The sequence below is a fragment of the Eptatretus burgeri genome, chromosome 7, assembly GCF_056783735.1.
Source record: "Eptatretus burgeri isolate ZD-2024b chromosome 7, Ebu_testis_v1, whole genome shotgun sequence".
Taxonomy (NCBI): Eukaryota; Metazoa; Chordata; class Myxini; order Myxiniformes; family Myxinidae; genus Eptatretus; species Eptatretus burgeri.
The window spans coordinates 41,705,325-41,722,085 of NC_140967.1; the positions used below are offsets into that span (position 1 = coordinate 41,705,325).

General features: G+C 47.5%; 1 protein-coding gene across 6 annotated transcripts in view; it reads right to left on the bottom strand.

Moving 5' to 3' along the window:
- Positions 1–16,761, bottom strand: part of SLC25A29 (solute carrier family 25 member 29) — a 79,978-nt gene that overhangs the window by 21,189 nt on the left and 42,028 nt on the right. The window contains exon 1 of one of the 6 annotated variants that reach the window (XM_085888156.1): positions 8,129–9,560. The exons of the other annotated variants lie outside the window; for them this stretch is intronic. Coding sequence (XP_085744282.1) covers positions 8,129–8,140 — 12 coding nt within the window. The 5' untranslated portion in view covers positions 8,141–9,560. Of the gene's footprint in view, positions 1–8,128; positions 9,561–16,761 lie in introns of those variants that run through there. 6 annotated transcript variants of the gene reach the window in all.

Genomic DNA, 16,761 nt, shown 5'->3' on the forward strand with positions numbered 1-16,761 from the left:
TTTTGTCGTGCTTTTGTTGCTGGTATAATTGCATATGTGTTTGCCTTGTTTAATTGCATTGTGCTTTATTATAATAAATGTCCTTGTGTGAATGTAAACCTGTTCATTGTGTCCTCTTCCCTTAATTGAGCTGCCATCTTGCACTCGGAATATAGTTGGTTTTTAAATAGCCGGTGAAGTGATCGGGTCCAACGGGACTGCGCGATAATACCCCGCTCGGTTATCCCAAAAGGAAGCGAGCTGCTTAAGTGGCTCGTTTCCAAGCGGTCCTGTTGAGGTACAATCTCTCGGTAACCTACCCGCGCGAATAATTAGGTAAATCGAAGATTTGGTGATCGGACCCTGTCACGCAGATAGAGTGCGGACAAGGTTGTGGTGTGGTTACAAACACACCCATGGCTGGTTTCCGGCGTTGATCCGGAAAGCTGTGACTGGATTGTCGGTTCGGTGGGCGAAGCGACCGCTATTGGTTAGACGCAGTCGTTCGCACGCCGACGGGCAGGAAATCTACAACACTGGTGTCAGGAGTGGGATACGGATTCATCCCCTCCACACTAAATTAACGGAACCGGATCAAGGGTGTGCGAGGCGACCCTCCGGTTCCATTAAATTCCGAGTTTAAATTTTTTCCGATACGCAACATGGCAGTTCAAGGCGAACGGGAGCAGGGGGTAATGAAATTAGAAATGTTAGAAATCATGGCTCAGGGCAAAATGACCATGCAGGACTCCATTATGCAAGTTGACTATACCCCACAAATAAATGAAGAGTCCAAAATGGGCGCAGCGGGGGGGGGGCCGTGGTGTATGACACCTCCCCTTCCCTCCGTCAAAATCCCTCCCCAGTCCCCGGTGGATCCACGCCTGATGGCGAAGCGATTGCCACAGACCCACCTGACATGGGCCAGCTATTCATGATTTTGCAAGCAATAAACGGAAAGAAAAACGAAATAAATGAAAATGCGTGCAGGATGGAAAACAAGGTGGATGGCTTGAATAAAAAAATGGATACAAATGCGAAAAGAATGGAAAACAAAATGGATGCAAATATGCAGACACTGAGGGGTGAAATGCAGAGCATGCAATTGAATCTCCAGCAGGAAACAAAGGGGGAATTGAAGGCAATAGGGACGGGCATAAGAGGAATCACAGCGGCGCCAGGTGTTGGAGCGAACGAGCTCAGGGGGAGTGTGGATTGTGTCGGTCCCGCAATGGAGACGGGCGAGGTCACAATAATAAGGGAGACATGTAGGGCGAGACTCCTGCAGGTGACCGAGAAAGTGACGGTGACGCAGAGGGAAAAATTAAATGGGTTGACTGAGACATGTAGGGAGAGACACGTGGAGACGAAGGAGATAATGAAGGAGGTCACGGTGACAACGACAGAGACGCAGGAAATAGAAATAACAGAGACACGGGAGATAGAGGAGAGAGGGGGTGAAGTGGACGACACAAAGCACGAACACACACACATGGAGGTAGTGAGGGACAATGGGGTTGAGCTTGAGGAATGTGTTGAGACCCGATGCAAGCGGCAGGATAGCCTCCTTCAGGAACGAGGGGAGGGACTGTGCCCCGTTGAGGCGGATAGCGACGAGGAGAGTCCGGTCGAGCCTTGCGAGGTAGAGGGGGCGAGTGCTGTGAATGGGTGCACGCGGAGCTTGGGGGGTATGGAGACCCCGGAAGCGCTTGAGGTAGCGCAAATCCCCAGCGTGGTCATCCTGGTTTGTGTGGTTACGAGTGCGGCGAAATGGGTGCTGGAAAGCACGCATTGTGTGAGTGAAACCCCGTGTGCAAGTGTTATGGCGTGTGTAAGCGATTCCCCGTGTGTTAGTGAAACCCCGTGTATGGAAGAAGCATGATGCGTGAGTGAAAAGGTGTTTCAGGGAGAAGCACCGTGTGTGAAAGAAACCGCGTGTGTGAGGTCGCGGTATGAAAGAGAAATGGCGGTTGGTATGCGAGAGGGCACAACCGCGTGTCCGAGTGCCATGGTGGAGTGTGTGAGCGTCAAGCCACGTGAGAATGTGCGCGTGAGAGTGCGACAAAGACGGTGCCTGACGAGGGACAAAGGCCGTGTAGCGCCCGAGTGGTTTTGAGGACCGTGCCGGATTGGCACAGCAGCACGCACGGGGTCCATGCCGTGCTTCGCACGAGGCCGCCACGTGCGCGCCTGCGCGAGTGAAATCCGGTCCGGAAACGTCCGCGGTGGATACAAGCTGATCCCGCGGGACGGACAAAAGGTAGGCTGGAAATGTGAATTTGATTCGGACGGGTTCTCCACGTGACTGTGTTTGTAAAGCTCCGACGAGCAGAGCACATGTGCTGGCATGGGGAACCCCTCGAAACGCGGGGCTTGCTTTGGGATGTGCAGTGACGTCGTGGCTGCATGGTTGAAATCTGGCAGAAGGGAATCCCTGCCGGATGTTACCGTCCAAGCCCCAAGGGGACGAGGTGCGCAAACAGTTGCCATGACGTCATGGGCAGGTTGCAAATTGCCGCGCAGGTGTACGCAGGGAAAAAAAGAAAGAAAAGCAAGCCTCGCCACTTTGAGTGGACACGAGCCCCAGGCAGGGGGTGGAAGACCCCCCTTGCTTTTGGGGCATAGGAAGCACTAGTTAGGGGGATGGGTTCGCGATAGTTAGACCGGCTTCATGGGGCAGGGACAAGTCCTCATGGAGCCCATGGAATGGATTAGTTAGAGGGATTTCAGTTTAGATTTCGGAAATGGGAATTTTTTGGGGATTTTTGGAGACGTGGACAGATTGGAAATGTGTAGTGGAGACGTAGTTTAGCTACGTAGAGTAAATGGAACGTACATGAGTTTTAAGGGATGACGAGGGAGCACGAGTTAGTTAGGGGATTTAATTAGGAAGAATGGCAGTATAGAGTGTTGGTGTGAGTTGTGAAATGGAAAGTGTGTGAGGAATGAGTGTGGGACAGCGGGCCCAAGTGTGTGAGTGGAGCGAATGTGATATGCATGGTGTGATGACTGATTGGGAGGAGGAGTGATTCCCACCCAAAGGACCCTGGGGTCAGTTTAATGTTAGCTAGTGGATTAGTTAAATTTACAAAATGGAGGTCGTTTTGTTGTTGTTGGTGTCGAGAGAAGGCATGAAACCCATTTGGAGGGGTGCAGGAGTTCATGGACCGGCTGGGAGCGTGGCTGTGGAAAGGTGAGTTTTGTTTAGTGGGCACCCCGGGCACCGGACCAGTCGGCCAGAGTAGGCCAAGGGCCCAAGAGGGACCAGGATAGTGTAGTGGGCACGGGCGACCCGTCGGAAATGGGACCCGTAGCGCCAGAATGCCACGGGGGCAGTGTAGTGGGCACGGGCGCCCCTCGGAAAGGGACCCGGGGCATCAACACGCCACATGGGCATCGGAGGGGGGCAATGCCAGAGAGGGCAACCCCCCGCGTTGTAGGGAGCAGCTAGGCTCGGAGACAGCCTGCGGGCCTGTGGGTGCCATGGTTAGAGTTCGGCAGAGTGGGAGTTCCTGCCAGTTGAGCCACGCTGCCCAGCCAGGAAATTGTGTGAGGGCACGAATGAAAATTTGAGGGCGAGGCCAAAATTTAAGACGGACACCAACACAGGCGACGGGAATCATGGTTTTTAGAACCGATAGTTTAAAAGTGTGAGGCGTTTTAGAAAGCCCCGGGGTAGTTTCAGGTTAATGAATGTTTGGGTAGATAGGAGATGTTCCCCTTCGCACCATCCATCCCTTCGCTCGTTGTTAGATCACTGAACTCTGAGGAGGACATTCTGAGGCTTCGTTGGGCCTCGAGACAGGACGCTAGTCTCTCCCTATTCCCCTCCAGAGAGGGAACGTAGGGGTTGGGAGTAGGTTAGGTTGACAGGATAGGTTAGCCAGACAAAGACGATAAAGGGGGTTAGGGAGACAATTATAAAAGGGAAATAAAAATAATAAAAATTAAGAGGGGCTAAATTTTGTTGTGTTGTGTGGCAAATTAAGGGAGTGGGTATGGACAGAGACAGGCAAAGGCGATAGAGTGGGGGGAGACAGTCGGCTAGGTCCGAGCCTGCCTTCAGACCTGTTGGAACCACACCAGAGGCTGGCCAGCTTCACCTGCCGGTCTATTGTGCTGCAGCCGCCTGTTCTGCATGGGCTTGCCTTGCCATGCCTAGTTTGCCTGCCTCTGCCATGACCCCATGCCTGCTAGCCCTTGTTTGCATTTGCCCCTGTGTCCATCCATCACCATGTGCACCAGGAGCATCCAGTTTTGCAAGGACTGCCCTGCAGGCAGCCTGTGCATCCATCATGCTCATTTGTGTTTTGTGACCATCTCCATTCACTCCCCTGCATCAATGAACTTTGAAATGCCTTTTACCTTCTCCCCTTTCACAGATCACAAGTCCTGGGCCATGGTTCAGTAATGGATAAGTTGAGTGAAAATTGTAAATACGTGGAACCTTACCTGCATGTTTGTTTTAGCGCCGGCAATTTTAGTTAAGTTATCCGAATGAGTCTGAGAGTTTGTTTAGTTAGTTACGCAGAGCATTAGGTTATTTATTTTTGGGACACGTATAAAGAAATGTCGCACTGAGGGATCCGAAGGTAGAACGTACTAGAGGAAAACTTACACATGCTGGTAACACGAAAATTTGACGACTCGGGACGAGTCTGTAAAAAAGGGAGGGGGTAGTGTTACGAATTTGGAATTCGATTACACACAACATACAGGTTCCTTTAGTCAGCTATGTCGATAAGTGCTTGTTCCCTCGATAGCTCACCTTTCATTGTTTAAATGTTCAGAAAATCGATTAGATGCGCTGCGGATCGATTTAATAGTTAGGGAACGAACAATGGAGACATCCCTCCCCCTCTTCTGCGAAGAGGAAGAAGAACCCTGCCGTCCCGTGATTCATGATGTCAACAACTCCCTCCCACCCGTGGTTGAGCGGGGGGATGGATCACGAGGACATGTCACACCGGGCGCAGGGGAGGGGGGGGCGGAGAAGGATAAGGACGAGATCCTTTCTTTGTTCTTGAGGAGTAAGCTTTTTGCTTCGGCAGAGAGTAGTCGCTCAGCAGACCTTCAGATCCTGTTTGACTTGGGTTAGGGTTGAGGCCTTCAGAAGCTTTTTGCTTCGGCTGGCTCGGTGAGCTTCGGCTGAGGCCTGACTCGGGAGGAGGCTTTTTGGAGGCTTTTTGCTTTGGTGGTTCAGTGGGCCTTCGGCTTCTGTTTGGCTCGGGGAGAGCTTTTTGCTTCGAGCTGCTTTGTTTGGAAGAGAGTTGAGCTGGTCGCTCGGCTCGAGCTGCGAATGGTGGCTTCTTCTTCTTGGTTCGTGGAGCTCTGTTCTCCATTTTGGTTCCCGGCTTGGTGCGACTCATCGACCTCTTCTTGGAGGTGGTTCCTCGGGGAAATGACTCATCGACCTCTTCTTGGAGTTGGTTCCTCGGGGAAGCGACGCATCGACGGGAAGGATCGGCGCCTCGTCTCACCAGCACGTGTTGAGAAGTGTGGGAGGATTCGTGGGAGCTCGGGAAGGATCGTGGCTCATGGCGATTGGATCCAGCTCCCTCTCGCTGGAGCCTGGGTCTGAACAACGTGAAGACCACACGAGGTGGAGAGGTTTGAGATAGGTTCTGGGTTTCAGCTCACCTGTCCTCCGAGCTGGAGCCCGTTATTAAAGTCCTCTGCCACCATTTCTTGGGTGTGTGTGTGTGCGTACGTGTGTCCGTGGGCCCGTCTAATAAGTAGGAAATTGTTAAGTGCTTTGTGTGCTGTAAATATTTGCATTGCATTTCGTATAGACGGTCGTAGTTCTTTTGTCGTGCTTGTGTTGCTTGTATAATTGTATACGTGTTTTGCCTTGTTTAATTGCATACGTGCTTTATTTTGTTGTAAACTTTGTTGCGAAGGTTATGTTTTGATCGCTGTGTATTTATTTATTTATTTGTGAATATGTGTGTTTGTTTGCTTGTTTGTTATTTGCATAACTCCAAAAGTATTGAACTGAATCGCAGCAAATTTGGTGGGATGATTGTTTATTATCCGAGGACCATTTGATTAGATTTTGGGAGCGATCGAGTCAAAGGTCAAGGTCATGAAAAGGTCAAAATCGTCTTTTTACCATAGCGCGGTCAATTTGTATCCAATTTGCATGCAACTAATACCAAAATGTTCAGAATTCAATGCCCCATCTTGAGATATGTGACATGGCACAATGACTTAATAACCCTTATTAGCGGTTGGGAGTCAAAGGTCAGGGGGGGGGGGTCAGGCCATTGCAAAATGTGCGGTTTTAGTCATAACACGGTCAATTCTTATCCGATTTGCATGAAACCAAAACCAAAATGTTGACTGTTCTGTTCCCCACACTCTAATACTAATTACGAAATTAAGAGTACAAAGGTCAAGGTCGAGGTCATGAAAAGGTCAAAATCATCATTTTGCCATAGTGCGGTCGATTTTTATCCAATTTGCATGCAACCAATGCCAAAATGTTGTGAATTCAATGCCCAATCTTGTGATATACGATATGACACAATGACGTCATTACCTTTGTTAGCGGTTTGGGTCAAAGGTCAGGGGTGTCAACGACCTTTATTATCATAACGCGGTCAATTTTTATACAATTTGCATGTAAGCAGATTCAAAATGTTTATAATTCAATTCCCTATCCTGTAATGTGTAATATTTGACAGTGACTTTATTGGTGAGTTTAAAGCATTTGGGGGGGGGGGTGTCACTGAACTTATTTCTTATAATGTGACCAGTTGTCATCAGATTGACTTGACACCGACACCCAAAAAGGTCAGGGAGTTCATACAGAAATTGTACAATGTACGTGAATCAGTGTCAAACAGCAGGAAATTTAATGTTTTTAAGCCATCATAACACATATGAGATGACAGATGTGGTATGGGATTAAATACCCTCACAATCAACGGTTTCTGGGGGGGGGGGCAAAATGTAGCGTTGGCGAAGGTATGAGCTCTACTGAGTGCCCGTTCTAGTTACTAATAAATTATTTGTCGATTTCAAACCTGTGCGTGTTTGTCCTTTCCTTCTATTGGTCTGGCATTGTTTGAACCGAGATAGAATGCGAGGTAATTACCACAGATTTGACCAAAAACATTGTCGGCATGCACCAGCGGTTAAAACGCTCGGCCGCCCTCATTAAAATCTAATCAGATAATATTAGTGCTTTTCCAAGGGTGCGCTCCCTGCTCAGATAACCACTTGACCTCGAGTTAAACGGAATAATTAGACGGCGGACACTGGAACTCGTGGTTGACTGGGTGGCGTTCGTGGTTTTAAAACAACCCACCGTACTGGAACGTTAATTGTGAGCGGTGGCCCCAGGTCCAGCTCTATCGAGGACAACCGGGGATTTATCCCCCTGAGTGACAAGCTGGAGGCTCTGTATTTTTTTTTGCCATTTTTGGACGACTGGACTTCTTAGCAGTGGCTACCGACCCTGGTGCTTCAAATTTCTCGACAATCAATCATATGTTTCTTCCTTGAGGTGGGTTAATATCGAATTTCTGTGCCAAACGGCGTGCCGCCATCGTTGGTTGTTCATTACATTTGTAGGAATGTTTCACGGCCGCAATGCGTTGATTCATTGAAAGGTAATTCATGGTTCAATATGGTGCAAATTCAGTAACTTTCCAAACTCGCAGCAATAACCTGCAAACCAAAATCAAAAATAAATAAATTACGAAAATTAAAAATCTGCAAGACAATTATTAACAACATGACATGCCAGAAAGAATCTGACAGCCGAAAAAACAGAAATTGGGCGCTACTTTTGACTCACCCTGTGTATATATATATATATATATATATATATATATATATATATATATATATATATATATATATATATATATATATATATATATATATATATATATATATATATATATATATATATATATATATATATATATATATATATATTCGTGTAACCGGGCTGTGATCTTTGAGGTAGTATTATTCTTTTGCTATCTTTATTTTGGAACAACCGCATCTCAACAACCACAACCGCATCTCAACAATCACAACCGCATCTCAACAACCACGCCATCCCCACTACAGCGCCAACCACGACATCTCACCATCTCCTCAACAACATCGCCACAACCGAACAACATCACCTCACCTTCATCTCCATTGCGCCGCCATCTTTTTGCCAGCAACGGCATTCCACGGACGAACGACATCTCCGCCGACATGCGCGGGGACTCCCTCGTTGGGGCGGGAGCCGATGATTTCTACAACGTCCACTCTCTCCGCGTTTGGCGACGAGATCGGATCAAAACACCAAAAGGGGCGGAGCCAGCGGGGGGTGAAAGGTTGAAGGTGGGAGATCAAACTCACCCCTCCCTCCCTCCCGGACCCCATAAAAAGGCGTGCTGGAACGCCAAGCGGTTAAGTCTGTCTGCAGTCTGTCGGGGTTCGGAGTCGAGCTGGAGTCGGGGTGGAGAGCGCCAAGGTTCGAATCCAGTGGAGGGCAATCGGGGTCGTCGGAGCGCAGCGAAGCCTGGAGCGCAGCCAAGCCTGGAGCGCAGCCAAGCCTGCAGTACCGTGCCGAACTGTGGGTCGGTGGTGACGGCCGGAGAGAAGTTACCAGCCAGCGAAACGCGGACGACGGAGCAAACGCTGAGGAACGGGCGGGCTCGTAAAAGAGCATCAACTCTTGAAAGAGCAAAGGCCCATTCGTTCCTTTGAGGCATCGTCGGATAGGCCCGATCGACCAGGCCGCACGGCAAAGCCTGGACCAACCGAGTCGCCATTACACCAACTACCATGTTGACGGAACATCGAGGGTCGCCCAGCGAGTCACCACGAGGGTGGCTGGTAACCAGCATGGTCTCACGGAGCTCCTTCGGTCTCCACAGCTCCGCAAACATTAAAGGCCTACGGGTCCTGTTCTGCCCTTTCCTTTCCTGGGGTTTTCTTTGTATGAAAGTTGTGATGCCGTGTCCGCTAAGTAAAATTGTGGTTAAGTGATTGTGTACATAATAAATAGATACGGCTGTAGGTCTTTGTTTGCTCGTGTCTTGTCCCTACCCCCATTCATTGCATACGTGCTTGTATATCTGCATTGCTTCATTGACTGCATACGTGACAAATAAATGTCATTGTTTGAATGTTCACCTGCTCGTTGCATCCCCTTCCTCCATTGAGCTGCTGTAATTACGTACGGAATATTAGCTGGCTTTTAATAGCCGATAATATAATCGGGTCCAACGGGGCCTCGCGATAATACACCGCTCGGCAAATCGCAAACGGAGCGAGCTGCTTAAAGCGGCTCGTTTCCAAGCAGGTCCCACTGAGGTACAATCTCTCGGTAGTCTGCCCGCGCGAATAATTAGGTAAATCGACCATTCGGCGATCGGACCCTGTAGCGCGTGTGTAGAGTATTGACAAGGTTGTGGTGTGCTTTAAAAACACACCCGGAGCTGGATTTTGGCGTTGATCCGGAAAGCTACGACTGGATTGCCCGTCGGGTGGGCGCGTGCGGCCGCTATTAGTTAAAAGCGGTCGCCCGCACGCCGAACGGGTGGAAACCACAACAATATATGTATATATACAAATGAGGTCCGCGAGGAGGAGTGACGTAAGCGACATTTTTTAAAGATATGACGATGATAGGCTCGGATGATAGGGTAAGGGTTAAAATAGTGCAATATGGCATTAACTCCAAAATGGCCGATGTGTCCCTTACATCACTCCTCCTTGCGGCACCTCAAATATATATATATATATATATATATATATATATATATATATATATATATATATATATATATATATGTATATATATGTATATATATATATGTATATATATGTATATATATGTATATATATATATATATATATGTATATATGTATATGTATATATATATATATATATATATATATATATATATATATATATATATATATACATATACATATATATATATATATATATATATATATATATATATATATATATATATATATATATATATATATATATATATATATATATATATATATATATATATATATATATATATATATTGGGTGGTCTCTTGACTACCGTTATTCTCAGGTTTTCCGTCTGTCTGTATGTATGTATGTAATGGACAGCTCTGGAGGCCAGAGGAGTCAACCGATTTTGATAAAACCTGTTTCATACCAGGATCTAGTTGTATGCTTTTGAGCACCGTTGCTATGGATGCCACCGTTGCCCAGCAACGAGACTGAAATTTTTGAAAAAAAACGAAAAATATTTATATCTATTTTTTTCTAAAATCAAAAATCGGCTTCCGCGCTTTTATGCGCACTATAATCATCCTGTTTGTCAAAAACTTTTAGCCCGATCCGTCAAAAACTGTACGACTAGTATGCAATTATATAGTGACCACCCATGTTGCCTACCAGCGTGTGTGTGTGTGTGTGTGTGTGTGTGTGTGTGTGTGTGTGTGTGTGTGTGTGTATGTATATATATATATATATATATATATATATATATATGTATATATATATATATATATATATATATATATATATATATATACATATATATACATATATATTGTTCTTCTTTCGGCTGCTCCTGTTAGGGGTCGCCACAGCGGATCATCTGTTATGATCCGCATACTGATTTGGCACAGGTTTTATGCCGGATGCCCTTCCTGACGCAACCCTGGTCGCCTCTTATGACACAGGGATAAGGATTGGGTTTCGCCATGATTCCGGGCTGCCCTACACCCTCTCATAGCGTGGACCAGCGCAGAGCTCCCGTCCTCAAGTGATCCTCGAACCTAACCCTCTGAGTAGCCGGTTAACAGGCGCACGCCACTACGCCCGGTCATATATATATATATATATATATATATATATATATATATATATATATATATATATATATATATATATATATATATATATATATATATATATATATATTGTTGTGGTTGACGAAATTCGCAAACCACCATTCAGGTCCTGTAGGTGAGATATCTCTGTAAGTATATGTGTAGTTAGCCCAAACCCGTTGTTTAGAGGGAATAAATGTCATTCATTCGGGCTGCGACCCTTCAAGATAGCCGTTTTTCTGTTCTATCTTTATTTTGAGCCAACCACGTCTCAACAGCCATCACACAACAGCCACCAACCGCAACGCCGCTTCACAACAACAGCAACGCCAACAGCCACGACCTTTACCGTCACAACTCGCCCTCGCAACCATTGCATCACCGCCATTCCCGCGCCGCTTGTGGGCACCGATACTGGACTCGTACAGGGCGCGCACCGAGCAGCGGGTGCAAAAACACCAGCCTTTCCGAGAAATCGGATCAAGAATGATTCACGCCCACTTCTGTTCCGTCCTATCAGCGAGCGTGGGGCGATTTGGCCCCGCCTCCAGGCGCATCGGAGTATAATCGCTATATGCAGATTCGCGGATCAAGAATGATTCACGCCCACTTTTCCTTCGTCCAATGGGTGAGCGTGGCTCCGCCCCCGAGCCGTTCCTGATCCAAAAATCTGCATATGATTTCTCCTGTCGGACTATAAAGCACCGAGCGTGGAGCGAATCGAGGAAGTTGGGAAGAGTTGAAGAGTTGAGAAGAGAGAAGAGTTGGAGAGTTGTGGCGGCGGCGAAATCAGTCGAGAGAGTGTCTGTCGGGGTCCGGAGAGTCTGGAGAAGCCAAGGAGCTTTGTGGAGGTCTGCGCTCGTGTCAGAGTCGGGGAGCTGCGGAGAGGGGCGGCCGGGAACGCGGTCGAGGTCGCGGTGGAGTCGCTCGTCGCGGGACCCAAGCCAGCCAGATATCCTCTTTCCCCCGAGCATCAACAACCCACCCCTGTTTCCCCCCGCGCTGAGATAGTGTGAGAAGGGGGCCCCGTTCCCACCCCATTCCAGGCAGTGCTAGCGAGGCCCGCAGAGTCGGGGCGCCGCCGCCATTTTGCGGCTCATCACCAGACGGGTAGGCTCAACGCGGTCTCGGCCCCAGGCCCATCTGCCCCCTTATCGTTGAGGGAGGCCCCTTTTTTCTTTTGCTTTGGAGTATATGTGTTGTCGGCGCCGTCTGTGAAGTAAAACTGTGTAAGTGTTGCCGTGTGCTCGCGTAGTCGGTAGTAGATCTGCATTGTGTTTCTTTTGTTGCAATTGCTTTTGGTGCGTAATTGTCGTTTCTTCTTTTGTTACATTTGCTTTTGGTGCATAATTGTGGTAATTGTATATGTGTGCTTTCCGTTTGCCGCGGAATAAATGTGCTTTATGTTGAACTGTTTCTCCCGTTTCGCTTCGTCTTTTCTCTAATTGAATCTCCATCTTACTTCACGTAAAGGGTTGGTCGTGGGCTAAATACGCCCGATAATTAATCGGAACCGTCGAGGTTGACGATAACACCGCTCGGTTATCCCGATAGTACGGAACGGGTCGCTTAAAGTGGCCCGTGTCCGAAGTCGACCTGCGGCGAGGTGCGATCGCCCGGTCTACCCTCCGTGTGGGTACTTAGGTAGGTCGAATTTGGCGAACAACCCTATCCCACGCGGCGGGCCGATTGGCACGATCGTGGTGAGGCCGAAAGGCCCACCCGTGACTAGTTCCCGGCGTTAGTCCGAGAGGGTCACGACGGGATTGTCCGTCCGGTGGGCGACGTGGCGCGATTCGAGTTACGTGGCCGCTCGCACGCCGGCGGGCGCGAATCCGCAACAATATATATATATATATATACATATACATATATATATATATATATATATATATATATATATATATATATATATATATATATATATATATATATATATATATATATATATATATATATATATATATATATATATATATATATTGTTGTGGTTGACGAAATTCACAAACCACCATTCAGGTCCCTTAGGTGAGATATCTCTGTAAGTATATGTGTAGTTAGGCCCAAACCCGTTGTCTAGAGGGAATAAATGTCATTCACTCGGGCTGCGACTCTTCAGGATAGCCGTTTTTCTTTTACTATCTTTATTTTGGACCAGCCGCCACACAACAACCACCAATCACAACGCCGCTTCACCACAACCGCCACGACCTTCACCGTCACAACTCGCCACCATCGCATCCCCACCATTCTCGCGCCACTTGTGGGCACCGATACTGGACTCGTGTAGGGCGCGCACCGAGCAGCGTGTTCAGAAACATCACAGACTTTCCGAGAAAAACGGATCAAAAACGACTCACGCCCACTTCTGTTCCGTCCAATCGGCGAGCTGGGGCGATTTGGCCCCGCCTCCAGGGCGTTGGAGTGAGGACGCTATATGCAAATTCATGGATCAAAAAGCATTCACGCCCACTTTTCCTCGGTCCAATGGGGAGCCAGTTAGAGGTGAAGGGTCGGAGGCAGAGGGTCAAAGGTGAAGGAGCGAAGCCACGGGGCTTATATAAACGGCTGCGTTCGGCAGTTCGTGGTTGGCAGTTCGGAGGGGAGAAGTCAAGAGTTCGCAGTAAGAGTTGAGAGTGGTGCGTTGGAACGAGTTGTCGGTGGAGCTGGGAAGAAGAGTCAGAGTTCGGAGGGGAGAAGTCAAGAGTGAAGAGTTGGGACGAGCCAAGAGAGGAGACGGAGAGGGCGATTAGACGGAGCTGTGGAGAGGTGGCGGCGGCGAAGGCGGACGAGGGGGTGCTCGCGTCGGTGCCGGGAGCTGCAGAGGGAGAGGCCAGCAACGCGACCGAGGTCGAGGAGGAGACGCTCGTCGCGGGACCCGAGACAGGGTGACATCCGCCATCCCCCGAGCATCAACAACCCCCCTCCTGTTTCCCCCCTGCGCTGAGATAGTGCGACAAGGGGGCCCCTTTCCCACCCCCTACCAGACACTGTCCGCGAGGCCCGCGGAGTTGAGGCGCCACCGCCGCTTTGCGTCTCATCATCAGACGGGTAGGCCCGACACGGTCTCGGCCCCAGGCCCGCCTACCCCCCTCATCCTGGAGGGTGGTTCTTTTTCTTTTGCTTTGGGTATACGTGTTGTCGGCGCCGTCTGTGAAGTAAAATTGTATAAGTGTTGCCGTGTGCTCGGTAGTCGGATAGCTCTGCATTGTGTTTCTTCTTTTACATTTGCTTTTTGTGTAAAATTGCATTGTCTTCTCCTTTTACATGTGCTTTTGGTGTAATTGTATATGTGTGCTTCCCGTTCATCGCGAAATAAATGTGAGTTATGTTGAACTGTTTTCCCGCTTCGCTTCGTCTTTTCTTTCATTGAATCTCCATCTTGCTTCACGTAAAGGGTTGGTCGTGGGCTAAAACGCCCGATAATTAATCGAACCGTCGAGGCCGACGAATAACACCGCTCGGTTATCCCGATAGTACGGAACGGGTCGCTTAAAGCGGCCCGTGTCCGAAGTCGACCTGCGGCGAGGTGCGATCGCCCGGTCTACCCTCCGTGTGGGTACTTAGGTAGGTCGAATTTGGCGAGCAACCCTATCCCACGCGGGGGCCGATTGGCACGATCGTGGTGAGACCGAAAGGTCCACCCGTGACTAGTTCCTGGCGTTAGTCCGAGAGGGTCACGACTGGATTGTCCGTCCGGTGGGCGACGTGGCGCGATTCGAGTTACGTGGCCGTCCGCACGCCGGCGGGCGCGAATCCGCAACAATATATATATATATAGACATACACACATGCATATGTACATATAAATATACATATATATGCATATACATATATATATATATATATATATATATGTATGTATATACGAGGTGTGTTCAAAAAGTATCCAACTTAATTTTTCGTGTGTAAACAAATGAAGCAAGGGAGGCCTGGTTTGGTGCATGCATGTAGGCGATCCTAATCCGTATGCGTGAATATTTTCCCGCCTGCAGAAGCTGTCAGTCGCTGACAGACCGCCGATGAGTGAGGAAGTGTAAGTGAGCGCAGTCGGATTTTCGTTTTTGACAAAATGACGGATCACTGTGGTCTCATCGCCAGTGATCACTATGTTGAAGAATTTGGGATAGCTGTTCACAGTCTCCAGCATGTCCTGTGTGATCTCCAAACGGAGTTGCTTCTGCTCGATCATGAGTAGCTTTGGCACGAACTTTGCTGAGATTCTCCTTAATCCCAAATCCTCAGTCACAATGGAATGAACGGATCCAATGCTGACGCCTGCCTATTCTGCAAGTTCTCTGATCGTGATTCGACGATCCTGCATCAGCAGGGTCCTCACTTGGTCAATGACGATCTCATTTCGGGATGTGGAGGGCTTACCAGAACGTGCTTCACTTTCCACTGATGTGCGACCATATTTAAGTGGTTGTACCACTCTTTTATCTGTGTGGTGCCCACTGCTTTGTTCCCGAAGGCCTGTTGAATCTTGCGGATCGTTTCCCCTTGGGAATCGCCAAGCTTTACACAAAATTTGATGCAGTAGCGTTGTTCAAGTTTTTCCGTCATTTTGTCAAAAACGAAAATCTGACGGCGCTCACTTACACTTCCTCACTCATCGGCGGTCTGTCGGCGACTGACAGCTTCTGCAGGAGGGAAAATATTCACGCAATTTCTCGACAATCTCGATATTTAATTAATTTCTCAACAATCAATCATATGTTTCTTCCTTGAGGTGGGTTAATATCGTATTCCTGTGCCAAACGGTGTGCCACCATCGTTGGTTGTTCATTACATTTGTAGTAATGTTTCACGGCCACAATGCGTTGATTCATTGAAAGGTAATTCATGGTTCAATATGGTGCAAATTCATTAACTTTCCAAACTCGCAGCAATAACCTGCAAAACAAAATCAAAAATAAATAAATTACGAAAATTAATAATCTGCAAGACAATGATTAACAACATGACGTACCAGAAAGAATCTGACAGCCGAAAAAACAGAAATTGGGCGCTACTTTTGACTCACCCTGTATATATACATATATATGTTTGTGTATATATATATATATATATATATATATATATATATATATATATATATATATATATATATATATATATATATATATATATATATATATATATATATACATACACATACATATGCAGCTCTGGAAAGAAAAAAAAGAGACCACTCCAAAAAAAAATTAAATTGGCATCTCCACATGTATGGCAGCCATTCCATTCCAGTGTCTGTTGAATTCCAACACAGGCACACCTCATACTACTTAGTGAGGTACTGATTAGGTGATCACCTGAACCTAATCTTATTTAACAAGGGAAAGTATAAAAACCACTGCTGTGGTCATCACTATCCTCTTGCAATAGGACCAGCTGGATGGCAAAAACAGTGCTGGTAGTACCTCAAAAGTAATTGGAATCAAAAAAATAACTATTGACCATGCCAAAATAGTTGAAAAGAAAAGTTTTGAGTGAGGAAAAGAAGGGTTCAATTCTGGCTTTACTGGCAGAGGGATACAGTGAGCGTCACGTTGCTTCCATCCTTAAAATTTCAAAGACGGCGGTTCATAAGAACAAGGTCAAGCAGCAGACATTGGGGACAACAAAGCTACAGACTGGCAGAGGGCGAAAACGACTTTCCACTGACCGGGATGACCGCCAACTCATTCGAAAGTCACTCAACAACCGTAGGATGACATCAAGTGACCCACAAAAGGAATGGCAAACGGCAGCTGGGGTGAAGTGCATGGTGAGGATGGTTCGAAACAGGCTCCTAGGGGCAGGGCTGAAGTCGTGCAAAGCTAGAAGAAAGCCCTTCATCAATGAGAAGCAAAGAAGAGCCAGGCTGAAGTTTGCAAAAGACCACAAGGATTGGACCGCAGAAGACTGGAGTTAGGTCATC